Here is a 27,721-nt window from a genome sequence, read left to right on the forward strand (position 1 = left end):
CATGTGTATTCTACCAGTGACTGACTTGCAAAGTGACCCACGTAGAAGGTGATTCACCACTCTTTTTTTGTCATCTGTCTCACGTTTGTCTGACAGAAAAGTTACACTATATGAGCTTAACTGTGGCCCAAAATGTATTTTTTACAATTCTACACCTCCTTTTTACTCATGCAACTACATCAACTGTGTTTTGTGTTCTATGTGGCAGCTAAACATGGATTACTTAGACTCAGAAGACCTTTTTTACTGCATTTTCTTTTTTTTTTTTCTTTTTTTTTTTTTTTTTACCTTTCAAACTACTTTTTGAAGTTCATGGGGCCTGCTTCATCCTCCCTCACCACACTCATCAGGTGTTGTAAATAGATTATTTGTTACTCTTATATTGCTGTGTTATTCATCTTTTAATGCAGTTGAGTTGATTATTGCTGTTTGCTTCTGCATTAACTAAAGCATGTAACCTGGAGTTAACCAAAGAAAAAGGTCTACATCAAAGCCTCTGCTCTGTTGGTAGAGTTGGTCTGTGGCTAGTCTGGGTCCATAGATAAAAGCTCTTTTCAGTCTAGTCTAGTCCAGACTGTGAAAATAAAAACATATTTGAACTTCATAAACTTTGAAAAAACATACATGATCTACTGTACATGAGTTCCAGCAACTACAGCTACTATATTTTTGAAGAGGACAGTTAAACAGGAAAAATGCTGGAAAGTGAAATGATCTGTTGTGCTATTTTCTGTGCCGGTGACAGCTGTGGTCAGAGGCATTATGTTTTTGGTTTGTCTGTCTGTCCCATTCTTCACAATGTGATAGTTCAATGAGGGTATATCTTCAAATTTGGTACAAACATTCACTTGGACTCAAGGATGAATCATAGATTGTAATTAAAGATGGAAGTAGCCTCCGTGACCTCACCCTTAGGTTTCTGAAGAGCAGTTTTGAAGCTTAGAGGGGGCTGCTCTACTGTCGCCATCTTGCCAATGCCTGACTCTGCTTAACTCCCGGCTAATGCAAAAATGGGCAAAGAGGTGGGACACTTGTGGAGCCTTGTGATTTGTGGCAAACATACTCTCACTCACCTGTCACTCAAAGTGACACACCATCAATTAAAGCCTTCATAAAACAGGTGAGTTATGTAAAAATTCACCCCCTGTGCAGTTGTCATGAAGGGGGAAATTAGCTATCAGCTTTTTTGTAACAAGTTGTAAACATGTTTATTTCTACTGTAAAGTTGGACATTTTAACATGGGAGTTTGTGGGGATTGACTCGCTTTTGGAGCCAGCCTCAAGCGGCCATTCGAAGAAGTGCAGTTTTTGGCACTTCCGCGTTGCTTCATTTTTCAGCCTCGGTGGTTGCCACTTTGGATGAATTGATTCGATTTTGTTGGTCAAATGTCAAGATGACTGTGACCTCACCCCTGTCCCATTCTTGTCACCGTGATATATCAGGAACGCATGGAGGGAATTTCCATACATCTGGTGTAAACGTCCACTTGGACTCAAGGATGAATGTATTAGAATTTGGTCGTCAAAGGTCAAGGTCACTGTGACCTCACAAAACAAGTTTTCATACATTACACAAATTCATAAAAAAAATCTTTCATATTCACATGAAGCAGTAATTCCATTTTCATAAAATGAAAACTCAGTAAATACATATTGTTTTGTGCCAAGTTTAATGTTCATTAACAGTGACAGGCAGTGAGATTTTTGCACATTTCAAGAATAAAAGCAATGAACAGCATCTAGTGGGCATAAGCATAACATGACAATTATATACATTTTTTGTCTTTTTATTTAGATAAAAAGAAAAACATTGGATACTAATCATTCCCAGTGAGACATCCTAGAGCCTAAATTGTTATGTTCCATGAGGTTAGGCATTGCCAACTCCATTGAAACTCACACTTAGTGACATACTGTTAAATAACTGAATATAAACTGTTTATAGTAAAAAAAAAAAAAAAAACTAGAGCAAAAACATGAACGAAAGTTTAATACATCAATCTGAGATACAGTATCATGTATTTCCCACTACTTTCTGCCACTTTAGAAATCACAGAGTTATAATAGGCTCAGGGTTTTCTTCCTCTGCATTCTCAATCAGTTTATTGGTGTCCACCACATCGGGCTGAGATCGTTCACTGCCAAAGTAGAGTGGGTTGTCAAAGGTGGGTAAGGGACGAGGGGACTTCTTGTAAAGGTAGAATGCAATGGCTATCAGTGAAGATGTGATGGCAATGATTAGCACAACTACCAAACTCGTGTGGACACGACTGCGAGGATCCTGACCTCCATGTGGTTCTGCACAGATTAACCAAGCAGTGATCAGTTCAAACAATTTAAAACTAAATTAAACTTAAGATATAATTATCATATTAATGACAATAATTATAATCATGATTTTTTTTTTTTTTTTATACTATTGAATATTTCAAATATCACACAACTTAAGTAGATACAAAGGAGTAACTTACCAGATCTTGATTCTGATTCTTTGGGGATCACTGGGGAGGAGAATGATTAAATGATCATCAATTGTTGTCGACACTGTTATTTAAGTGTTTAAAATATATTTCAGCATTAAGGTTGTACTAGTTAGTGATGGTGTTGTACTGGACGACATTGTACTGAGAGATGTATTTTTAATATTCTGCCCCCTCATGTATATGTAAATAGGGACGACAAAAAAATTAGATGTGTGATGTGTGTCATGTGATTACTTATATCCTCTTTGCTCAGATAGCAAAATCCTCCAGTATACATAAAAAGTAAATTTCCACTAAAAACTAAAATTTATTTTATAAGCTTTTTAGGAAAACCTTGAACGGGACTTGGTCTCACGTATGGTTCCGTCTTACAGCAGGGGATTATTGAACAACCTACATGTGTGAGAAGTGCTTATGTAAAGATCATATATTTTAACTACTTGGTGGTCTTACCTTTCGGTGCTTTACAGATGTATGGCCTGTCGTGCCACCTGCGACCTGATCTCCAGGTCCCATCTCCACTTGTGATTGCTCCAAAGTCAGAATCAGGCTCATCTTCAGCCCAGTTAGTGTAGTCCACAGCTGTTTTATCCAACCACATCCACGTCCCTTGGGAAAAACAGAAACTCAGTGTGTTACTATTGATAGTTCGCTATAAAATGGTTATTTACCATTTTATGTCATTATGTAACTTTAATTTGCCCTGTGTCCACTGTTGTTGTCCTGTGGTGTGTCAGAAAAGTAAACAAGCAAAAAAAGGATGAAAACATTTCAGCATTTTAAAATCATTTATTTGAGCTACAATGTAGTTAATGAAGTCTGTGTTTGGTTTGGTTCACTTTCTTTTTTTTTTTTTAGCATGAAAATTGATTCTGTGATCAATTTGTCTGAACTTTTTCGTTGAAATTGGCTTCGTAAATACAGTTTTTCTTTCTTTTCATTTAAAGAGTGTGATTCATTTTCAAGAGTGTGATCATACCTTTATGAGTTTTATACATGCCGATCCAGAACGAGTTGTGGCTGTCTTGAAACATTTCCACATTGCTTTTGATGAACTGTTGCTCAAAGGGATCTTCAATACTAGCCAGGATTCCACCTCAACAACAAAAACAGTCTGGATGTAATAATTACTCAGCAAATATTGCTAGGTGCTATTTTATTCACATGTACTCACATATTATTATTATTATTATTATTATTATTCTCAATCTCTTACCATGCCGTACACAGTTGCTAGCTGCATTTGGCCATTCAGTTTCCTCTGTGATAAACAAATAGCAATGACCCTTAAATGGCAGCCAGGTATAACTCTGTTGATACTCCACATTCGTCTCTTCGGGGCAAACTCCTGGGAAGATGGTTGACTCTGTTGGTGCCACATCTGTGAGTGATAGAGACAGTGATGATGGGCATGACTAATTATAAGATTACCCTCTGTGACATTCAATGAAGTGAACTTGAAACTTTGATATACTGGGACTCTTGATCATTGTCATAACTAGCTCTGCTCCAGATCATAGATGAGGGATATAGTATTGTATATCAGTGAATTGACTTCACTTTCACATACTCAGTGCTTATAAATGTCTTTAACAGAGGACTGCTGGAATCAATCTAACTTACATGTGGGTATAAAGAAAGACAACACACTAATGGAATGATGTCCACTGAATTCAGTAAAACAGTACTGATTCTGTCCAATGAAAGGGTTTTCTTATTAGGTATTCCTTTATGACTTGAGAGAAATTGTCTCCTTTTTAGCCAAATAATCAATTGTAATGCTCATTGATTATTGCGTTGTTTTTTTTTTAACTCACCCATACTCTATCAAAGTAAGTCTGGTTTTTATTACTAGAAATCCTCCACCCATCTAGAGTGTTTTTTTTTTTTCCTGATAAATGAGCTTCTCTCCTGTGAGTTCTTACAGTCAACATAATTCTGTTAAAGACATTAATGAGAACTGAATCCTTAACATTAGTCATTTTAGTCACACAGAACAATAATACTATATATGGCATTCATGGATCAGCGCCAGGTTAACAAGTTAACACCAATGTGGCATAGATGTAGAGAAAGACCAATCAAATCATACACCAGATTGTGTTAGTGCAGAAAATGGGTATTATTATTATAATTCAGCCTTTACAGTATAATCACTTAAACCTACAGAGGTTGATGCTTAGTTTGACTGATGGACTGTATTCGTTTATGTTGCCTGCTAACAATCATACCTGTAGACTGCATACAAACACTGTTCATGGTCTGATTGCAGAAAGCAGTCCTCCATTTTCCATCCACATCCACATACACACAAGGTTGGTCACTTATAGGTTCGCGTTCTGCCCAATTGGCGAAGTTCAGGTGCCAGCCATCAATATACTTAAAATAACCCTGGGTCTGAAAGCAAGGATGGATCAAAATATTAAAATTCATCAGCATCTATGTGCCTTGTTTAACAAAAGTTAAGTTTTAAAATATTGTATCAGAGTAGTCAGATCAGTAGTGAATCATCTTCACTGGAACTAGGGGTTTTCATGCTACAGTAGATTAATTTCAGATGGTTGCAGACAGTTGCAACAGTACCTGTTGTTTGTTCAGTCCAATCCACAGAGGAGTCTTGAGATTCATAGCCAGCAGCTCTACGTAGGCCTGTGTCCATTCATTTCGCAGGCTAGCCAGACTGCCTTTATTACCTTTACAGTTTTCCATGGCATCATCCCAGGTTAGATTTTGAGTCACAGCCTTGATGCTGTCATTTCCAAGAGTTACATAGACATTAGAAACAGTTGGTTCTGGTTGAGCCGGGATATTTGAGTCTGTTGAGAGCAAGAGAAACATCAAATGAGAGAGGGATTTTTTAAATTATTACAAAATTATTGTCACAGAAACTATAGGTTAGTTTTGTACAGTTTAGCTAATGATTTACAAAATCTGTCTCATATTTACTACTAACCATTTCCCACACTATGTTTTGTAGACCTCACTCTAATGCAAGGGCTGTAATTGAAATACACACTGATTTTTGGGAAGAATGGTGCTGTATGCCAGTTGCACTTACAGACATACAGTACTTAAACAACATATTGCATGATTCATTTTTAAGCCTCAGATGCTTTCCAAAACAGAAAATGGATGAACTCACCAAGGTTTCGAAGACAGACAAATCCATTGGTGTCATTGCAAGACTTAATCAACCATTTACCGATGCCAACAGTAGGATTGCTGTTCATCACAACACAGTCTTCCTGGTTAAGTAGAGAAGAGTTGTTAGGATTTCAAATCTTTTCATCAAGACATTCCAAATTAAAACTAATAAAAGTAATTAGAAGCTGTATGCTACTTTAAACTAAATCTTGGAAATGTTACCTCATTCCATCTTTGATAAAATGTGCCAGGACGATGTTGATTTTTCTAAAGAGCAGAACACATTTTTAAAATCAAAATCTTAGCATGAATAATATTTCAGATATAATTTATATTAACCAGTTGGCTTAACTCAATACTAGGGGTGTAACGACAAGTTAAACCACTGGAGGTCAGCAAGAACAGGATTTAAAGCCAGAAATTTACAGTTGTATATTATATGTACTTACAGAATAGCCCCAGTTGGTATATCGCCTCGGTTTTCCATCAGCCCAGTAAAATCCATCTTGTTTTATACTGTTCAATCCTATCCACAGGTCTGTAGAAGCTACTTCAGCCATTTTGGTGATCAAAAACGCTGAAAATTTTAAAGTAGAAATTAAGTTATTTTAGTTTTTTTTCTTTATTTTGGTATGATATCATTTATTTATGGATCTCAGACATTCAATATAAATGAAACAATAAACCCTCCCACTCTCTATTTACATTATACACAAGTATGTGTATGATCATTACAAAAGATACATAGAAAAACCAACCAAACCTTGCACACGTCTTGTGAGAATAGAGACTAAATTTCCTCCTATGGTAATGCACTGTCTCCTTGCTTCTTCCCAAGTTGTCCTCCGGGCAGTATTGATACTATAACACTGTTGATGAGAAATAAAGTAGTGATTTTTCACTGTACAACCAAACATTATTCTTGTTTTATTAAGCTTACACACCACCTGATCCTATCATCTGTGTGCCTTTTTTGTCTACAAAACTCCGTTGACTCTTAAGTCTTTGTTGCATCCCTAGAATCATTGCCACCCACCTACATATATTTGAAAGAGGACTGGACTGTGTCTGCAATTGGCACGCAATGCTTGAATGTTGCATAAAAACTTTTAATAACGCGGTTTGCATTTTAATTTACTTTTATCTTATATGTCAACTGTTATTGAAGTACTATTATTATTAGTTTTCAAATATGCATCAACTTGGTATTGGTGCAAAATTATAATTAAAGAATCATTATGGATGATAGTACAAAACAGTAATTAACCCTACATATGTCTTTTTTTCTGTGAAGCTCAGTAACTATGATAAATCTTTCAGTCAGGCCAGATATACATGGAGAGTTTTCACATTTAAATGTGTCCAGTCTGCCTTTTTATGTAATACACCAATGTATGCAACACCTTTGCATGCTTCAGGGCGTGTCATGCTCAATTAGATGTTGCTTAATAGTTTTGTCTGGACAAACCCATTCAATTCCAATGTTTCTTTAATGAGAGCCACTGTGCTTAAAATACATGTAGATCAGATCAGTACCACATGGTAAAGAATGACTGAATGCTTAAAAGGCTGGCAGAGATTTCTAACCTTTGAGTCAAATTTCATCCACTTGAGTGGGCAGCCACCTTTAGGAGCAGCTGTGGGGGCTGCAGTGGTGTTGGCAGGTGGTGAGGACCCCCGTTTACAAATTGACTGGTGCTCTTGGCCGCAGTTACAAGTACGCCAGAAGCCTGTGAGCACAGCAGAGATGCAATGAACAACATTTCAGCAGCAGCATATTAAACGTATCCAGAACAACTTATCTTGCTTTGATAATTGGTAAAAATTTGTCATTCGTTAGTTTGTTAGTAGATGGCACTCTTTAGATTACTCACCCATATAATAAGCCATAGTAACACAAGTCTCATCAAAGGCCTCGGTATTAGGTTGATTTTCATCCCATCTTTGCAGTCCTACTGAAGTACGATCCATCCACCTTTAAGTACACACAGTTTCAATGGATTATGTAATCATGTCAACAATAATCACTTGACTCTTGACCATTTTATCCATCTTGTTGGCATTTTGCATAATAAATGCCAACAATCTGTAGGACTGACCATAAATGTAGGCAGATGATTTAAAAAATATATATATTATCATCATTATGATATATGCTATAGATGTTATAGATATGTTAATTAGATATGTTAATTTTATTATATATATTTTGAATCTGTTAGTTTTTCATTATCTGGATGTAATCTTGTATGCTCATTTTGTATTCTAATGCTTCTGTATTTTTTCAGTATCACTTAGGTGGAGGCTTTAAATAAGCACCTGAGCTTTTTTGCCTCTCCCTGCACTGTGTTATTTGTTTTCCTTGTCACTTTATGTGTATTTCAAATTGTGCAAAACAATAAAAATAAAAAAATAAAATCAAGAAACAGCTTATAAAGGTAAACTGAAGAGTCACTTGTCTTAGTGAAGTTTAGGAATGAAAAGAGTTGGCTGAATAGCAGGTGAGTCAGTGATTGAATTAAGTTTCTTGCCATTGCATTCCAGAGAATGTTGTTGTGGTGTAATTTATTCATTTCTTCATGGTCTTCCTCCTGATCTAACAAAATGAGTTAAGGAGTTGTGTGTGTGCTAAGCCCTCTGCAGCCCCATGTCTCTAAAGCTCCATGATGTGATCGCTAAGCCATGCCCACTTTTGAGTGATTCAGTCACCTCAAAGATTTGGTTGAAATCCGTCTTGTAACTACAAGTCGTCCACATATTCAGTTTCACTTGGAAATATGTCACATTAAGAATAAATAAGTCCAAAAATTTTCTCTGTCCTTAGAACCAACTGTATTATATTTTATGGTATTCAATGATACTCACCAAAATGACCCATCTAGATCCACTGACAAACCTATGTAATAGTGCCCATAGCTTCTGGAAATCTGTAAAGACACACACAAAGAGAGAAAAACACACAAGTTTAAGGCCTTCATTTCTAGTAAGTAAATACACTATGTGCCAAATTTGAATGTATTGTTTTTTAAAACCAAAAAAATACCTACCTGTTTCCATAAGAACACATTTTCATCTTTACTGGTGATAGATACCAGGTCGCCATGCCTTCTCTGACAGAAGTGACGAGCATCTTCCATGGGCATGTTCATTCTGTTTATGTAATACTGATTTCCTTTCCACACAATCCATCCATCTGAAGTGGTATTATAGTCTGCAAAGGTTTTAGAAACATTGATATTTTGAGTTTTGAAGACTTTTACGTTCCTTTCTTTTACACTAAATATTTTACAGTTTACTAAGTGTCTGTCTAATAAAAGGTTAGACAACATAGAAATGATATTTTATGCCCTCATGCCTGCAACAATCAGGGCTGAAGGCATTATGTTTTCATGTTGTCTGTCTGCCTGTCTGTTCCATTCTCACAAATATGATATGTCAGTAATGCCTCGAGGGAATTTCTTCAGATTTGGCACAAACATTTGCTTGAACTCAAAGATGAACTGATTGGACATTGGTTATCAAAAGTAGGTCACTGTGACCTCACAAAACACATTTTTCATAACTCAAGAAGTAATTATGATAGGATAAAATGATGAAGTGAAGACATTTTATATCCACATGGGCAAAGGTCAACTTCACTGTGACATCATGATATTCTGTAAAGACACTTCTGGCTATTATTCAACACTGTAACTCAGGAAGGGGAGACTGTGACCATATTTCCTGCAACTTGACTGATTAGTGGAGGCATACAACCGCAAAGTGGTAATTCTTATGCTTACTTTTTTTTTTTTTTTTTATCCCCTTGGGTTGGTTTGTGGTTAAACTATGTGAACTTACCCACTGCAGTGGCATTTGGAGGCTGTTTTGGAGTATCTCCTGAAAAGGCACAAATAGCTGTAAGGTTCAGTCCAAAAACAGCTAACACAGAAAACACATCTGCCATTCTCTACATCGTACTTTGTGTCTAATCCCTTACTGTGGGACAATGTAACTCATCACAGTAGCATGACCACCCAGTGAGTTACTTATGTTGATAGTACTGTGTGTTGTGTCCTTCAGTACTTTCATGGTAGTAACTCTTTATAAAATTAGTAACATGAGTTTGCATTGATGGTTACTAAATATGATGTGTAGTACTTATCTTGGTCTCCTGAGTCAGTTTTTGATAACTTGACCTTAAAAGAAACCTTTTAAAATGTATTCAGTTTTTTAAGTATATGTTTGTGTACAATAGAATTACAATATTTTTCAACATTTCAAAAAACACACCAGAGGTCAAAGTGCTGACTTTCAACTTCTTGTATATTTGAGGGAGTTCACAATTATTCGGTGCGCAATGGAGGATTTGTAGCCTTTTTTACTGAAATGTCTTCAAATTTAAAACAAAAAAAATAAAAATCTTAAACATAAGGAAGAAGCTCGAACATTTTCTCAACTGTACCTGCGCGGATCTGACACAGCCAGTCATTGTAACTCTCACAGTTCACATCGTTCCAGGACCCGGGTTCATGCCAGTTATACATTTTGTATTCAGCACAAGATTCTGCGTTATTAAAATTGTTTGGCTCGCCTTCCTCCCAGTGCTGGAAGTCAAGCTGTGAACGAAAAGAAAAAACAAAATGGACATTGTTTTATAGTAAATGTATACATATTAAAAAGAGACAGAGAGATAGAGACTGAATCACAACACAACATGCAACTAACCGGGGATCCATCACTCCATACATAACCAGTGTTTGGATCAGCAACATGAAGTCCAATCCAGGCTTTTCCATGACTGCAGTACAAAAAAAGAAGATATAACTCATTTGATCATCCAATTTTACTTTCATTAAATATGCTGTTATCTGAGAATGCTCTGTTTCATTGCTCTTCTATAAAGCAACTAAAACTTCTAACTCTCTGCATGTTGTTGCCCTCTAAAGACAAGACTCGAGCAATGAGCTACAGCAAAGGTGGTGGAGCTGAAGAAGCCATTGTAAAGAAGAGATGCTGGGTAAATATGTGTGACATTAACTAGATTAATGCTTTAGATTTCAGTGTAGTTGCATTCCACTTTAAATTTAAATTGTATTTAACTAGCTCATACCGTCCCACGAGTGAATCACTAGTGCTGTGGATGCTGAGCAGATCTCCTCCGATGGCCCTGCAGTAATCCCTGGCCTCAAACCAGGTCTTCTCTTGTGAACGAGGCCCTGTAAAAAACTTGAAAACAAGAAGTGTGGGCAGGATTAAAGAACACCAGATGTGAGATGATTTGAATAGAATTTCAGTTGGTTTCCTTAAATCAAATTTGGCCTGTTTTTGTGTAGTGCACTTACAGCATTTATACAGCAACATTATAATAAAATCTGTGCTGTCAATAGTCACTAACTGTGTCTGTCAGGTAGTGTACATTGGAGTTTTTTAGAGCTTTTCACTGAACACAGTTTCCTGCTGTAGCTGAAAATGAGAGTGGAGAGAGTGAACCAAAACCGTGACCACAGGCGGGGAGAGCTAAACAATGAACTGAAACTCTTATCTAAATGAAGACGCAGTACGCTGCAGATTCAGGTGATCACTCCCTGCATGTTCATCAACACAAGCAAAATTTCACATTGTCAAATTATTTTCTCATTCGATATACTGTTACTGTGCAAATATCGATTAAAGCCACTGTAAAAAAATTTCAGCAGGAATCAATGGACTTGTAGCAGACTGAGGTAGGCGAAAGAAGTCGGAAACTATTGAAAGACTTTGTATATTTGGTTTTGATCTGTTCATGGGATTTGTTGAAATAATGAAGATGTAAGATAATGTCAGCTGTCATCCTTTAATGCTTTAAGATACACATTAATCCTTATGTGTTAAGTGGAGGCAAACATGTTAACATACAGAAATGCATCAACTCTCCTGTCAACACATTTTGTGTACCATACCAAAAACATTATGTTATCAAAGCACACTGGTAAGAAATATTTATGTTATACTGAAAAGGCACTCAAAACATTTTTGCTATTATATCTCATAATTGGCATTACTTTTGCATGATAGACAATATTTAAAATATTGTGCAGGTCTTAGATTTAGATTTAAATGGTGTCTCTTTATTAGAGCAATAAATTATGTAGACAGTTGCAAACACATTTTTCCATCACAGTACAGAATAACTGAGATACTAGTGCAGTAAAGTGGTGTACACAGCACACCCACCCCTCCATAACCATCACCGTTGATCTGATACTGCCTGCATTATTTGAATTGCCCGCAGTAGCCCTAACTGGTCATGGTGATTGTGGCAGGACAGTGGCCAGTTCAAATGCCTCTTGTTTTGTTGGTATTAGTATGTAATATGTTTTAATTGTGCTTAGCTCTGGTTGTACCTTAGCGCAGATGTTTCTTGTTCCCACTCGAGTCCAACCGTCTGCACACTTAGGAGGAGTTTGAGTTGGTGGTGGAACGGTTACAACTGCCCCCTCTGCCAGGTGTTTGCAGATGTATTTCTCCCGATTGGTGCAGGGCAGCAGATCCCAGAGTCCGGCCAAAATCCCAGTTGTCATGGCTACACAGCCCTGTTGGTAACCTTGTTGGGGGGGGTTGTCAAAATATAAGTTGTGGCACTTCTGTTTATCCCTACTATCTAAAGATATAATTATATATTTGCCCATACCTGGCATTCCAGTGTTCCAGTGAGTAAACCTCACTGAGTCTGTGTTGGTCCACGCAAATTGATCAATGTTTTTCTGGTTTGAGAGCCCTAGCCAGAAGTGCTTCTCTGGTCTCAAGCCCACCAAGCTGACTAGGAATGCATTGTCCACCCTGGAAGTATTCACGCAAGTTTAGATATTTCTTGTGTGATTTAATTATATGAAACAGACAGTTTTAAGTGTAAAGATGACACAAATAATAAAAACATGAAATTTTCTTACCCATTTGAAACATCAGCTAAGTAGGAATCTGAGCTCTTGCAGTCATCTTTAGCTTCATCAAAGGTCTTTGTCTCAGTTCCTACAAAGTAGCAGTAGGAGCCATGTCTTCTCCAACCCTGTAGAAAATTAGCACTGATTAAAACTGAGGAGTTATGCTTTAAAAGGCTAAATATCCATTTTTTTGTAAAAGACGTTTGTCTGCACCAATGAATATTTTTAAACAAAAAGTAAAATTGTATCATTATTGTTTTTTTCATTTATGTGCTTTATATAAAAAATCAACAGAGTGTGGCTCAATATTAGAGAGATGACTTCAAAGTGAATGTAGCAGTTAATTTTTCAAGTCTAATTTTAAGTTTTAATCACACACACTGAGTTACTAGAGGCTCATGAAAGCCAGATACTTTTTTCATAGAGTACATGTAAACTTTACTCACTACTTTGCAGCCTACGTCCTGGTTCACTTCATCTCCAGTGCGTTCAGTTTCACTCTGCTTCATACATATAAAGCCATGTTTTTCATCACACAAGCGATCCGCCCAGTTCCCATTCTGAAAGAAAAACACAAAAAAACACTTACACACAGTGTTTGTAGATTTGCTAAATGGATAGTTTACACATTAATGTTTTCATTTTATTTGTATTGTGGTGAAAACTGATTCAGAGAGAAAAAAATGAGGACATTGAGGAAGCATGCTGATACCACTGATATTTTTTCTTGGAATACTGACTATTTTTGTTGGCCTTCGGATTTTCCCACCATCTGCATTTAACTCTCTATTTAATGAGCCATAGACCATAATAAGAATCCGGGTATTTACAAGTAGTGGCAACCAACAATTTAGAAATAAAACATCAAAAGGGACAGCAAAAGTAGTTAGTTTGTTTTTATGCACAAGTCAAGATAAAATCTCTGCACAAATGTTTCTTGATTGAGAAACAAAAATGTTTAGATTTTTGCTTTGCCCTCTCCCTTTTTTCTAGGTTGATACTGCACTTCAGAATTTGCTGCACAAGGCTTTTTCGAACACTTTCCGCATGTATAACCTGTCCAGATTCACATTTATGTATACAGGAAGGATTTCTATGCACCATTATCTTGCAGCATTTTCTATGCTCACATAATGCTCCTTACCTCCCCCCTGATGAGAACACAGTCTTGGTCATCAGTGGACACAGCAGGTTTCCCATACTCCCAGCTGGTGAAGCTGACAGTAGAGTGGTCACTCCAGTCAAACAGCCCCTCTGTCTTCTTGTCATTCAGTCCAATCCAAAGCTCATCAGTGGATGCTGCAGACATAGACAGTGAAGAGTATACCGCAGATGAAATGGTGGTTGAGATGTCACTGTTGTATGTTTTTTTACATTGAAATTAATAGAGTTATTGGTAGCATCTGCTCATTTGTAAACATGGACAAATGCAGAGATCCTCAGTTCCCTATCCCAACTCTAGAATTGTTCATTTTAAGGTTGTTTTAAACAGAATTAAAAAAGATCTTATTTTCTTCTGTAGGCCACCTTAACAGATTCAGAAATGAGACACACAGCAAACTGGAGGTGAAAACATGCCAACTCATCCTGATATAGGGTTTTCTACAGTATAGGTGAGTACTTAGACTTAAAGTCATGTTGAACACAAGGTATAGTGTTTAAGGTTAAGGACTTGCTGAAATCTCATATTGAATGCAAAGAAAAGTTTTAAAATCACTCTACAACAAAAAACAGACTACCACAGTTTCAGCTGTTTGTGAATATAGGACTGTCTTCATTTATGGCCCAATCACTTACCGTATCCAAGTTGAGAGATGACAAAGCTTTGCTCCTCCACATTGCGAATGCTCACCAGGTCCCCATGTTCTTTGCGACACTCTTTCTGAGCATTTGTCCATGTTTGAGCGGTACGCTGAAGGTGGAAGCAGTGACCATTGTAGGGAATCCATGGACTTGAACAAAATCCTTGCTCAACTGATGATGAAAAGAACAAAGCTGTGAGTGACTGAATGACTGATATCATACAGTTAGTGTGTCAGATAAGGAAACGTTACAGAAGCCAGATCAGGGTAGAATATTTTTCTGTACTTTGTGGTGGAGCTGGCGGGGCCCCTTCACTGTAGCAGATGTAGCCCAGTTTCTTCACGCAGGATGAACTTTGCCAAGTGTGCTGCCCAGCAGAGTTAAGAAGAGCGCAGTTGTGTCCCGGATTAGGAAGTGGGTGTCCTTAAAATAAAAAAATAAAAAATCAAACCTCAACATTAAATTTGAGATTCATTTTTTACAAGTGCATATACATAGTGCCCTTGCATTGCATGTCCTTTGCATGTTCCAATGATGTACAATCACAAAATCCTAATTTTAGATATCAATAAAGTGCACCATTACTACTCTCTACTATCATTTAACTAGATATTAACAAGAACAACCTTGTTTTCTTGTATCTGAAATCACTTGATATCACAAGATATGACATTTCATGTAATTCAATCTAGTCTTTGCTATTTTTCTGGAATCAGCTTCCTATGTCTGGAAATGACACTGATGAGAATTATGCCGGTGATCTCAAACAATAAAGTTTCAGGCAGTAAAATCAAAACAACAAGCTGAAAGACACTATAACGCTTCAAAGAGCTGAGAGGAGCTGCAGATTATGGGTTAAAGATTATACGTGACCCCTTTCTCATACAAGTAGTCATGTGATCCATTGTTAATATAAATAACATTGCTTTTAGCAGCTTTAATGTTTAATACATGTATTTTTTTAGTGCTTTAGTGCTTCAGTCACTGTTCCTGTTCGGTAGCACCAGCAACCCAGAGGAAAATTTTTTGCTCTTAAGGAGCAAAAGAAGAGACCAAGATCTAAGACATCAATTCTCAGTCCAGTTTGAGAATAACAGGAGAAACACATGAAAAGCAGGAGCTTCTATGCTGTGCTTATAGGCCTTCATATGATCACAATCACAAGTTCAGGTGTTGTGCAGGCTCATTAATAAGCCAGTCAAGTTTTCTTTAGGATCTTACTGTTGTCTTAAGAGCTGATTATTTCAGACAAGTAAAGATTAGAGCAGTGGGAGAAAAAAGAATCTTAAGTTCTTTAGGAGTTGAAATTAAGAAATACAAAAAAATGGTCAAAATCTTATATTGATGTTAAATTGAGCTCAATTATGTCTCTGAGAAATAGGCAAGACAAATTATTTTGAATTTTCCCTTCCTCAGGGAAAGACTAAATGAGGTCTTGTTGTTACATGAATTACCACTCTTGAAGACAAGTTACAGGGAGAAGTTACACACAGCTCGCATCTGGGATTTGCTTAACAGAATAATTATCCTTTACTTAGACATCTGTGTATCTCAGAGGGTTATTGCTTAAGGGAACTCCAGCAGAGCATTTTACATCTTTTTACTGGAGTGATGACTTACCAGCACTCCATCTCAGATAACGGAAAGGCTTCCCATTGGACCACTGCCAGCCATGTTCTGGGTCCAGAACCACCCCAATCCAAAGTTTAAACTTCCCTGCTCCTAATAGTGCTGCATGTTTATGTGTGTTTGTGTGGTTGAGAGGGACAAAAAAAGAGAAAAAGACAGAGTAAAGAACTTGTTCCTCTTTTTCACACTGTTCCTTTTTTTGTTGCTTAATAAAAAAAAAAATCTGCAAAAAACCAGAAATCACAGTCACATAGACATAAATGAAGTGAATCAAGACACAAAAGACACAAGGGAAGCAGTGTATTATACAGACAAAAATCACAACAATGCAATCAAATTGAATCATGTCACTCATGAATATCAGGCTTCAAATCTTTTGTAGTTGATCAAAATAAACTGAACATTTATCAGTGCATCTAATAATTCTTGAGAAAGTGATGCTAAAGAAATTGAAGGTGACTGGTCCAATGAGACCTTCAGATTTGCAACCAAAGTACACTCGTGAACAAATTGGATTAGGATAGTTTGTTCTCTGTGCTCACAGTGTCACAGTGATCCACGGACTCTTTGGGGAAACACTAGTGTGATCTTACTGTGAGGTTCTGGAACTTTTGCATGAAATAGCTGCTGTCTTAAAGGTTTGCATGAGTCCTTGAAAGTTCATGCAGTAAATAATAGCTTTATCAAATGAGTTGACATTAAAGGTTGCAAAACGTAACTGTTGGTCATTTCATCTATGATCTCCTGTTTTATTAATAAAACAGGCTTACAACCTTTGTCTCTTTTATCCACTTATAGAATATTATTATTAACTAAATTCATTTTTTTTAGGAATCAAGAGACATAATCTGTGTCAGTGCAGAACCCTGTGTTTTAACCTTTTTTTCCCTCAATGTTCACAAAGTATTTTAATGAAAATATACTTTAGACTACACCTTAGGCCTGTTTTTTCTTTGTCAGAGTGGATTCATTAAACAGCAGTTTATCAAAACATTTTTTGATACATGTAATAATTTTTCTAATCGTATCAATGACGCACATACATGTGTATGATCACGTATTATGAAAAGTATGTCTTACACAATCTGATGATAATTTAAGGGACTTTAAGGGAAATTGACAAGACATTTCATTTTATATCAGAAAAAGTTCTCCTTGCAGTCTCTTGATCTACTGCACCCACATTGATATATGCAGTTCTTAATAATATGTGTATTCAAAATTCCACCAGGTGGCACCTTACCTGAGATATAAGCCTGCTCATTGGGATCAGTGATACTGACCAGTGTGGCACCCTGCTGTTTGCAACTGGCCTCAGCCTGAGGCCAAGTCAGAAGTGACTGCGTGTTGAGCTGGTAATACGCTCCTGTTACAAGGTTTTTCGCCCAGTGATCTCTGGCTGTTTAATTGATACAGAAATATGGAAGTCAAACTTTTTAATTCATTACTGTAACCTAAAATTGTGCTGCAAATTGTATGCAAAACTGTGTGTTTTGCGTACATATAACATGTTGATTAAACTAGTGCTAGGCCTCTGATCAGAACAACTTCTAATCTAATATAATGTGTGCCCTGAAACCAGAGTAAACTGTCTGAAGATGCATATAGTGCTGACATGTACAAGATTCATTTCCTGCCTACTCACTGTAGTGAGATTTAAATCCAAGATGTAGTACTCACAAGTAGTCGGGCAGTATCCCCACTGTTCACGTTCATATTTCGTTTCTATTGCACACCAAAGACGCTTGTGTGAGGAGTCAAACGTAGTGCAGTCTCCAAACCACCGGTCTTTGTACAGGAAGGGAAACATGCAGATCTTACCAAATGCATTTCCTTCGATGGTATAAAGTTCTGAAAAGGAAAAAAAAAGGTTCAATCAAATTATGTCTCCTAAAAAATTGAACTGTCACATATAAATTCCATGGCAAACCTAAATCATTTGTTCTCTCCTCTCTTCTCTATTGATATACTCCAGGTATGCAAAACCAAAATCTAATGACAAGGAGCTTGATGCATCATTCTGCTTGATACTGTCATTTTAGAATCAGTAAGTTTTATGTTTAGTTATTTGATAAGTCCCTGTGGATATCAAGTGTAGTCAGGTATGAATCTCTCCATCACTAGCTGACCTGTTGCAGCCAAACAAAATCATGTGAGCCAATTTAGAAGGTGAGTGTTTTTCAGTCTTATGACTACACATCTGGTGCCCTCCAAAGTTTTCATACTGTACCTCTGTGTGTTCTTGTGCAGGCACCACTGTTTGTTCCTGTGATTGTGAGGTGGTTATTTGGCCCAGCGGTTTTGGAGAGAGCAATTGATTCATCAGCCTTGACTTCAATGTAGAGCGCTGAGCCATTCAGGGCGAGCAGTGTTCCATTGGTGCATTTCCACTTTTGGAGGTCAGATTTATCGTCACAGTCGTAGAGGCTCACTTCACTCCCCACACTTTGGCCCTGCGCTCCCAAGCACTTTTTGGTTGTGACAGAATAAAGCCGGTCCCCAGTCGTCCAGCGCATGTCAAGGCAGCGGTTAAATTTTTTCAGCAAACAGTGACCAGTGGCCTTGTTAGTGAGTGAGAATGGGGCATCTGCAGAGAAATGTAAAATAAAATAAAAAATCAGTTCAAATTGCGTTCCACACAATTATATTAAGACATGCAGGTCTATTCACCACATATATTACAAACTTACTTTGCACCAAAAATAGTTTCATGTTCTGTCTATAAGTCCTTCTTTTTCAGGATTTTTAAAATCTTTTTATCAAATATTTTTCCCAAATTACAGTTACTGACAACAGAAAAATAAAAATGTTTTGTTTATTTTTATTGCAGACTTCCACTTTTGGAAGATAAGATATTTCACTGATCTTTGTTGTTTTCTACTTGAGCTTCTCTGTTCAAAACACATTTCCTGTTCAACTTTGACAGACTAGAGCTGCATTCGCAGCATCCTTGAAATAGCCATACAGTCTGTTGCTGCAGTTGCGTCAGTTCATTGTTTAGCCCAGATTTGCTCTTTTTTAGAATAATTTTTGAAGATGGACAAGAGCAAGATAGCAATTTGTTGTCATCATTTGCCATTTTATATCATACAGTTTACATAATCAGTGTTGGTAGTAATTCTGAAAACCCTCCTGTGGCAAAGTGAATGTCAGAATTTGAATTTGCATCTATTCCAGTACAACAAATGTGCAGTAAAACAAATTCGGATTATTGAACCTTACATCAGCACCAAGACATACTGACAGCTCCCAGACTTCCACAGTACAAATCTGGAAAGGCCTTATCAACAGAATGTGCTACATAAGAAAGCTTTAGTTCATACTGTACCATTTGCTGTTGAACATCGCAATGGTAGGATGAAGAGCACAAAGACTGCTAGAGTTATCCTTGGGGTCTGCATTCTTCTGATAAGTCTCACAGCAGCAGACATTGTCCATGCATTGCAAGCACAGGACTTATGAGCATGACCATGAAAAGGAGGGGATCTTAATAGCACTGACACTATCACTTTTTTTTTTTCCTTTTCATTGAGTAAGTGTCATGTTTCAGATTGGCACATTTCAGCATTTTGCTACTGGTAAAAAGAGGGTGGGGGGTTGGGAGGGAAGTATGGACAACATACACACACTTTTTTGCTCGCACGGATGTCACACTCCAGAGAGGGCAAAAAATGGCCCCATTCACTTCCTATCGTGGGGGAAAAAAAAAAAAAAAGATTCATTCTAAGTATGACTCATCAGATTCAGTGGTCCAGACCAGCATCCATCCTCTCAGGCTCTGATTCACATTCCTGAAAAACTGCCACTGGTGTGAAAAAAGTACTACAAACACACAAACACATGGAGGATTTGCGCACTCAGCGGCTTCCACTTTAAAAATGTGAGTAACCACTTAGTAAGAAGTCAGCAATAAGGGTTTCCAGCAAGCATGGGCTGATTTTCTTCAGATATGTTTTGCAGTTTTTCTTAATAATTTCCTTCAAAGTGTGTATTATTATTTTGTCGTATACCCTTTGTGAGTTCATATAGAGCACTAAACTAAACATACACATACACGAACCAAACTGTGATACGACACTGGAAATGTGCCATTGTGGATAACCTACTAAAAGAGGCTAGAAGTCATTAATTCACAGGAAGCCTATGTACTAAAAACATTCTGTGATAGGTATAAGGACACACAAATTACTTGTGAGGTTATTAGACCAGAGTCATATTGCATTGTTGCTGAAGAGAACATTTTGTGCATCCTGAGTGTAGCAACACAGTATCCTGTTTTGGGGGAGAGGCATTCAGATGTTGAGGTTTGTTCTCCAACTCTTCCTTAACATCTATCATAGCATTTTGTATTCTCACTTCCTCTTTAGTTATTCTCCTTTTTGGTGCAGCTGTGCTGAAATATTAACATTTGAGACTCTTTAGTAGGGCAAATGGGACTAGTACGCTTTTGTACACTGTTGTAGGTTTATACTGATGCAGTTTGGTTGTTGTAAATCATTGATGCAAATGCCTTATCTCCAAACATATTAAAGGTCACTCTCAATCTGGTCTAGTGGTGATAATAAATATATATATATATATATATATATATATACATCACCACTGGAGCTTCATGTCAAAGCCTAATCTCCGACAAATGGACATGTGAAAACCACAATGCGCAATGGATTAGTAGAGCAAATATCAACCCAAATTCAAGCTCAAATTGAAGACTGAACAATACAAAATAACATTGCTCCTTTCCTCCAAACAAAAACAACACTAATGGTTAATAAGGCCCAAATTTGTAATGAACTAAGGAGAGAAACTGCAATTTAAAAAGCTCTCAATTTGTCACAACTCAGCTCGAGGCTCAAGTTTCACATTCGGCTTGATAACGACAGACTTAGTGGCCAAGGAGTTTTGTTCTGGTCGTCATAAAGGTAGGAGCACGAGATGAGAAAGTTTTGGTGGAGGAATTAAGACCAGAGTGGTCAGAAAATCATCTGCATAGCACCATTTCGTAGCTGGGTGTGGTATCCACTAGGTACAGAAAATGGCACATGTCACTTTGTGTGGCAAGTAAACAAAAATATCACCCCCGCCTCGGTAATGTGTCTTTCAACACTTGAAAGCTATGAAAAGATTAAAGTTTACCAGAGCATCTCTACCACCTGCTGTTTGCTTATCAGCCGATAGAGAGTCAGCGTCACTGTTGCCTCCCTCCTGCTTGCACTCCATTGAGGTAGGCTTCCCAGCCCTCCCCATTACATAACTAGCAACATGTCAGGATGGCTGACTGGAGCGCAGCTGCTCTGTGTGTGTGTGTGTGTGCGTGCGTGCATGCGTGCATGCGTACGTGTTAACTTGGTTGTCACAGGTCACTGATTCTGCTCTTGGTTCATGATTTCCCGAAAACACATGAACCTTTGTTCAGGCATTTTGATGATAGCATTCTGTCACTGAACACTATCATTTCCAGTTTTATAGGCCAGGCGCACAACTAACAGAGCTGACACCTTTGACACAAGTCAGTTTACACCCCCTCAAGAAGACAGGTGGAGGAAAGGAATGGTTATTGGATGGAAGAGGAAAGTAGCAGCCTTTGCTGTTAGTTGTGTGTTTCATTGCACATTTAACCAACATACAACAACACACATAGTATTTCCAAGCTCTTTAACTTGAACAGCTAATGTGTGTACATAAAGGTTTAATGCTTTTGGCTCAAGGCTAGAAGTCCTCAGTGAGCTACTGTACTACCCAGGGCTGTTCGACAGCTGATTATCAGAGTTAAGATTATTATTGTTGGCCTCACACACTGAAATTTGAACATGGAGTATCTAGTTTGCCTTTTATTTTGGCCTCCCCATTGGAAAGTTAGATAAGCTGCAGTAAAACTTGGCATTTACAACATATACTGAGATTCACTGGGAGAAAAAAACCAAATTAGATTTTACTGCAGAAATGAGAACTTTTCCACCTTCCACCACAGTTGAATACATTACAGTAACTGGTATATGTTTGATTTTACCATTTTAACGATTCTCCATACCATATCCTCATTTCATTTTAGTTTATCCATATTAACATTTACCATCACATCACAGTTTATATAAATGCTCGTATGCACAACAGGAGACCATAAAATTCTGGATCTATACTATCACATGGAACATTTATGACATTAGGCTGTTCTCGTAATCTAAAGCTCTGCTTTGCTCAAGTAAAGCAAGTGGGACATGCACAGAGAACCATAAAGACAAGCAACGGAAATGTAATGCAGTTTACACCCTGGACTTTAAGCTGGGGTTTACCGATAAGGGTTCACAGCCTTAGTTCAATTGTTGTAATAGCAGTTGCACTCCAATAATTCAGGCACAAACTGTTCATCAGAGGGTTAGCTGGGGTAGCAGTCATGCTTTAATTTTGCCTTCTCTTTGGATTTCTGGCCATGTGTCAACTTTCTTCAGATATGAAGCAATTGTTTGTTTTGTCAGGTAAGGGTCTTCAGAACTTAATGTCATACACATTTCTGTATCACTTTTCATCTTAAAGGTCTTTTTTTTTTTTTACAAGCATACTGATCAAGTAAGGAGGAGACACTGGTGTTGTCACTCATAAACCAAACACTGACAAGTTGTGAAATGTCTATAGTGGTTGAAAAATGTGGATATAATTATGGAATTTACATGCTGTGGTGTGCTGACAGCATTGATATGTTTTAACAATTAAAGAAGAAAGATTATGATAGTGCAATTGAAAGGTATGGTCACATTTCTTCCCCAAGTTCTCTTCTTTTAATCTCTTTGTAATGTAACTCTTACAGTGTTGTTGGTCATTGTGTCCTCTTGTCCTGATGGGATGTTCCCCTGCAAATCTGGAGAATGTCTTCCTGCTCAACTCGTCTGTGATTTTAAGGAGGATTGTATAGATGGCTCTGACGAGGAGTTTTGTGGTATGCTGGCTTTTCTTCAAATATTTTCAAATGAGTTATTAATTTTGACTTTTCCTAAGTGTCACCAAAAAACATCAGGTCTTTTTGTTTAGAGTACCACTGTCTGGAGTCTAAGTAGATTTTAAGTAATTTTTGCTAATTCTCTGTGCATTCGCTTTTTTTTTTTTTTTTTTTTTTTTTTTTGTAGCATCTTTAACTGAAATGCAAACCATCCTTACCATCCTTTTTTGCAGGATAAACTCAAAAGTCTGACTCATCATTTTGTCAAATTATAAACCTGCAAGGAACCCAAAGTAGATGCAAAATGACACATCCACTCATAAAAATGTATAAATCTTTAATCATAGTCACTTAAAATATTATAACGGAACAATGCCCAGTTGTGAAAAATATTATGTCACTATTTCTTCACACAAATACTTACTCATTTTGTGTGTTTTTCCTTTAAAGTCTATGTTTATGAATGCCTATAAATCACTTAAAATATAAAAAATTCACCATTTCAATTTTCCTCCAAAAAAGCATTGCATGTTCTATAGACATAAATAAGATGTTTTCACTTTTATTTACTATTTTTATTCTTTTTGCTCTCTCTGCTGCCCCTCTCCTCTTTAAGGGTCATGTGACTTTGAGCATCACACCTGTGGTTGGAATGACACCAGTCCTTCCTCCAAGCGCTGGAGACGGCAGATGGCAAACATAACCTTAATACCTGGAAACGACCATACTACAGGAACCTCTTGGGGTAATTATTAACGTCCTGTCATTAATTAATTGTGCCATTACTTTGTTCTTTATTCAGTTTAAACAGATGCAGTGGTGTTTTAAATCAGTGACAGAAGTGTTTTATTCATTCACAAAATCTACCCTTTGTTGATATTGTTGGATATTTTTCTGCTGTATACAGGACATGTCATGCACATACATTTAAATAGCACTTCTTACTCATCGGCTATTTTGGAGTATTCTGTTGACAAGACGGCAGCTATGGGATGCCAGATGAGGTACCCAGAAGAATCTTTTTTTTAATTTATGTATTTTACAGTTAGACACTTTAGCTTATGTGTCTGACTCACAGTGCATATCAGTGATTTTACTACAATCTGACTTGAAGTTGTCATATACTCTTTGACAGCTGTCGGCTGTATTTGTCATTGGACTGTTAATGTGTTTCAGTTTCTGGTACCATATTTATGCTAACCAGTCGTCATCATCCGTACGCCTCAAAGTAAAAATGCTCAGAGGCACCGTTGCCAAAGACTTGCTGGAGAATAGTAAGACAGACAGCTGGGAGAATGCCTCAGTCTTCATTGGTAATCAGCCAGGAGGATACAAGGTTAGTAAAATATCCTGCATGCCTTTAGGCTGTACACAGACATAGTGATCTAAAATATTTAAGAAGTCGGGTTAGATTTTTTTAACATCTTTAATACTTTTTTGTTTATTTAATTTAGATTTGTGGTGTAGCTCTCTTCCATTTATTTATTTATTTGTTTGTTTCTTAATTTTTATTGTACCTCAAAATTTTATTGCATCTTTATCTGATTTCATGTGCTTCTATAACACCTCATTTCCCCTTACAGGATCAATAAAGCAATTAAGAGTTTATATTTTTACTTGATATTATGTTCGCCCAGATCATTGGTGGAATGAGCTCTCCACTGACGTCAGGCCAGCAGAGTCAGTGCCCATCTTCTGCTGCAGCCAAAAAAAAAAACACCTTTTCGCACTAAATCTCAACAAAGCATACCAACACATGCTTTTGTCTCATTTTCTGAAATAAAACAGATCTCTGATAGCGGCGAACATGTTCTTCTTCATTTGTTTAAACAACAGACACTGACACAGACTTGGGAACCTTTACTTCTACATGGTTTGAAAGCACTAAGTGTAACTTGTGTTGGACAGAAGCATCTGCCACATAGATGTGATGTAACTGCAATGTAACATATTTCTCAATAGATTTGTGTTGCCACAAACTAACAGACGCACAAAGAAAACCTGAGCCGTGTAGTACTGAGGGATTGGATGAGTGTCAGGAACTAGGTGGTCCGTAGGGGTCCACAGCTCATTTTTCTTCCAGGGCCCAACTGTGGGTTAATCCAGCCCTGAACAGTAAAATGTAGTCACTGCAACCATACCTCTCATACGTCTTCATGTTGTTGCAGTAATCTCAAGTCATTTTGAAGAATAACAATTTTCAGAACAAATGTGGAGTGAAACACTTGTCTTTCTACAGCTGCTGTTTTCACTCGACCTTTATACTTCTCAACCCAAAGACGTTATGCTGGATGATATCAGCTTTGACAGCTGTGGAGAGGGAGATGTCCCTGCAGGATCAGACCAACTTTCATGTGATTTTGAAAAGGACACCTGTTCATGGTACCCTGACTACACTGCCAGCCTTCTGTGGGACAGGACAGATGGGAGATATGATGAAGGCCCAGCTGGGAAGGGTGAGTATGTTATTTACAGTTAACAAGAATTTTGTTTTAGCATCTACTTTGTGGTAACTTGATTTAGCACTTTTTAAGGAAAATGTACCATGTAAGTACAATACTTATTAATAAAGGCCTTAAAACTCATTTTAATTCAATGTCGCTCTACAAAAGTCAAGGTTATATAATAATGACCCTATATTTTTATATACCTTAGTGGTGCTTATTTTATTATGTTTGACAGAAACAGTCAAGAGTCTGCATAATCATCCACAGATATGCAGTCTCTTAATGAAATTAAATTAAATTACTAAATTCATCTGTGTACTTGATGTGTCTTAAAAAATAGCATGATTTTTCATTCCCCCCCACCACCCCCCCCCCCCAGGCTACTACATGCTCATAAAAGCTGCACACAACCTAAATATCTCATCAGCAGCCAGACTCATCAGCTACCCTCAGCCTACAGGTCAAGTCACATGTGTGAGCTTCTGGTACCACATATTTGGCAACAGCATCGGTACGTGCCTCATTCTCCAGCTTCCAGCATTTTCTAAGATCAGTACAGTTCTTATGAATTCTAATCAACTTTAGCAAGACTGTTTTTTTTTTTCTCAGCCCATTCTCCATAATGCACATGTGTTCACCAAATGCACAAGTTAAATTTATAGTCTCTTATTACCAGGTTCATTGAAGTTTATTGCAAAGCATCCTGGTGAAGCAGAGACAGTTGTGTGGATGAGGAGTGGCACCCAGGGAAACAAATGGAGATTTGCTGATCTTACTTTCAACAGTGACAAACCAATACAGGTATTCTTATTGTTCTTTGTGTTTGTGTATGGGTATGTCTCTGCTGGTGGATGTTTGCAAAATCATCTTGAGGAATGTTTTAGATTTAGAAAGATTAAATATTTTATTTCAAGTGAAGAGCAGTTTATTTCTTTCTTTAAAAGAAAAGAATTCAAACACATGTATGTTGAAGCCAGTTTCCCGACAGTGCAAAACACAAACACGTCTCTTATTTCTGTTTCTTTCTACACTTAATATTATTCCTGTTTAACAGTGGATTAGCTTAAAAGCTTAATTTTTTTTAGAGTTGAGGTTTTGTGTCCCACTGACTTCCATAGCTGTCTAAAATTAGTAGTGCAAAAAATATATTACATGACAAAGTCAAACTCTTTATTGTCTTGAAATCCACACTTGAATTAATTCAAACTGTTCTCCAGTTTATCATAGAAGCTGTTGTGGGAGGTAAACAGGGGAGCATAGCCATCGATGACATAGTGGTGTCAAACGCTGAAAGTGGTTCTTGCCCGCCTGAGAGAGAGTGCACCTTCCAGGGCTCCCTCTGTGGTCTGCAGCCCCAACCGTCTGCGGACTTCAGCTGGAGCCGGATCAAGGGGACGTCCCAACCAGCCAACTCTTCAGGCCCCACCACAGATCACACTCTGGGGACAGAGCAAGGTTTGCAGCTCCTCGACATACAGTCTCATCTGGCTAATGTAATGTTACCATGTCAGAACTAAAGAAAAGTTATGTGTTTTTGTTTGGTTACACAAACCCTATGTGTAGGTTATTACCTGAGTGCCCAGTTATGGAGTCACCCTGTGGGGTCCAGAGGCGCAATGATGACTGCAGTGATGGAGCCCACCCCTCCTGACGGGGAATGTCTTATGTTCTGGTACTACATGGAGGGAAGCGGAGTGGGTGAACTCAGTGTTCACCTTCAGACCCCTGGCAGCCACAGAAACCCCCAGAAGCTCTGGCACAGAAGTGGAGATCAGGGGAAGTACTGGAGACATGGAAGAGTGTCACTTCTCAGCCCTGATACCCCATACCAGGTAGGAATACACCTACATATGGTACCAAGTTATCAGATAATGATCTTTGAATAAATTATTGTAAAATTGCAAAACAAACCTCCGGACTATTTCAGAACTACACTAGAATAAAATAATAGAATGGTGGCTTCAGATGGTCAGCACAGTCTGCAGACTCTCCAGACTCCAGAGATTTTTTTTTTTAATGGCTGGACAAATGGAGTCTTGACAAGTATTGCTAATACTGCATGTGTGGATAAAGGATGTAAAGTTCAGGGAGGGATCAGAGGACACTGATGTTCAACTCATCTTTTTTCAGAACAGATACTTTTAAGAAATGTCTGCACCATGTACATTAAAACATGTAAAAGCCAAGGCCAAGTGGAAATAACTCAGGTATTCTCATAAAGTAAAATCAGTTTATCATTCTGAGTGACAGGTGATTTTTGAAGCGACAGTTGGGGATGGGCCGAGGAGAGATATAGCTGTTGACGACCTCACTGTCCTGAATGGTGCCTGTCCCCCGACAGGTTAGTGGCCGCTTTGAACTTAAATGAAAGATGAAGAT

General features: G+C 37.6%; 2 protein-coding genes across 8 annotated transcripts in view; one reads left to right on the forward strand and one right to left on the reverse strand.

The window, feature by feature from the left end:
- Nucleotides 1-27,721, forward strand: part of LOC139629902 (MAM and LDL-receptor class A domain-containing protein 1) — a 115,584-nt gene that overhangs the window by 68,376 nt on the left and 19,487 nt on the right. For 3 of the 7 annotated variants that reach the window (XM_071492865.1, XM_071492868.1, XM_071492867.1), the window contains 10 exons: nucleotides 22,767-22,895; nucleotides 23,512-23,640; nucleotides 23,803-23,899; nucleotides 24,072-24,231; nucleotides 25,135-25,351; nucleotides 25,722-25,853; nucleotides 26,019-26,143; nucleotides 26,560-26,797; nucleotides 26,906-27,174; nucleotides 27,593-27,683. In XM_071492865.1, the coding sequence (XP_071348966.1) occupies nucleotides 22,802-22,895; nucleotides 23,512-23,640; nucleotides 23,803-23,899; nucleotides 24,072-24,231; nucleotides 25,135-25,351; nucleotides 25,722-25,853; nucleotides 26,019-26,143; nucleotides 26,560-26,797; nucleotides 26,906-27,174; nucleotides 27,593-27,683 (1,552 nt within the window). In that variant the 5' untranslated portion in view covers nucleotides 22,767-22,801. Of the gene's footprint in view, nucleotides 1-14,051; nucleotides 14,143-19,605; nucleotides 22,438-22,766; nucleotides 22,896-23,505; nucleotides 23,641-23,802; nucleotides 23,900-24,071; nucleotides 24,232-25,134; nucleotides 25,352-25,721; nucleotides 25,854-26,018; nucleotides 26,144-26,559; nucleotides 26,798-26,905; nucleotides 27,175-27,592; nucleotides 27,684-27,721 lie in introns of those variants that run through there. The other 4 variants (XM_071492866.1, XM_071492864.1, XM_071492869.1 and 1 more) reach the window with 4 other exon arrangements.
- LOC139629906 (macrophage mannose receptor 1-like) lies at nucleotides 1,652-19,488 on the reverse strand. Its single transcript, XM_071492873.1, has 31 exons — nucleotides 19,290-19,488; nucleotides 18,192-18,548; nucleotides 17,642-17,812; nucleotides 17,205-17,360; nucleotides 15,953-16,063; nucleotides 14,618-14,755; nucleotides 14,327-14,503; nucleotides 13,674-13,828; nucleotides 12,976-13,089; nucleotides 12,539-12,654; nucleotides 12,280-12,428; nucleotides 11,993-12,192; nucleotides 10,720-10,835; nucleotides 10,335-10,407; nucleotides 10,072-10,225; nucleotides 9,468-9,506; nucleotides 8,675-8,838; nucleotides 8,493-8,554; nucleotides 7,502-7,602; nucleotides 7,215-7,357; nucleotides 6,391-6,496; nucleotides 6,077-6,204; nucleotides 5,850-5,894; nucleotides 5,626-5,728; nucleotides 5,067-5,299; nucleotides 4,715-4,880; nucleotides 3,700-3,864; nucleotides 3,463-3,579; nucleotides 2,937-3,092; nucleotides 2,472-2,501; nucleotides 1,652-2,298 (listed from the first exon to the last, which is right to left on the reverse strand). The coding sequence occupies exons 1-31, from the start codon at nucleotides 19,390-19,392 to the stop codon at nucleotides 2,051-2,053; spliced, it is 4,296 nt and encodes a 1,431-aa protein (XP_071348974.1). The 5' UTR covers nucleotides 19,393-19,488; the 3' UTR covers nucleotides 1,652-2,050.

Source organism: Trachinotus anak, unplaced genomic scaffold (genome assembly GCF_046630095.1).
Source record: "Trachinotus anak isolate AG129_WGS33_773 ecotype Australia unplaced genomic scaffold, CSIRO_AGI_Tana_v1 ptg000012l, whole genome shotgun sequence".
Lineage (NCBI taxonomy): Eukaryota > Metazoa > Chordata > Actinopteri > Carangiformes > Carangidae > Trachinotus > Trachinotus anak.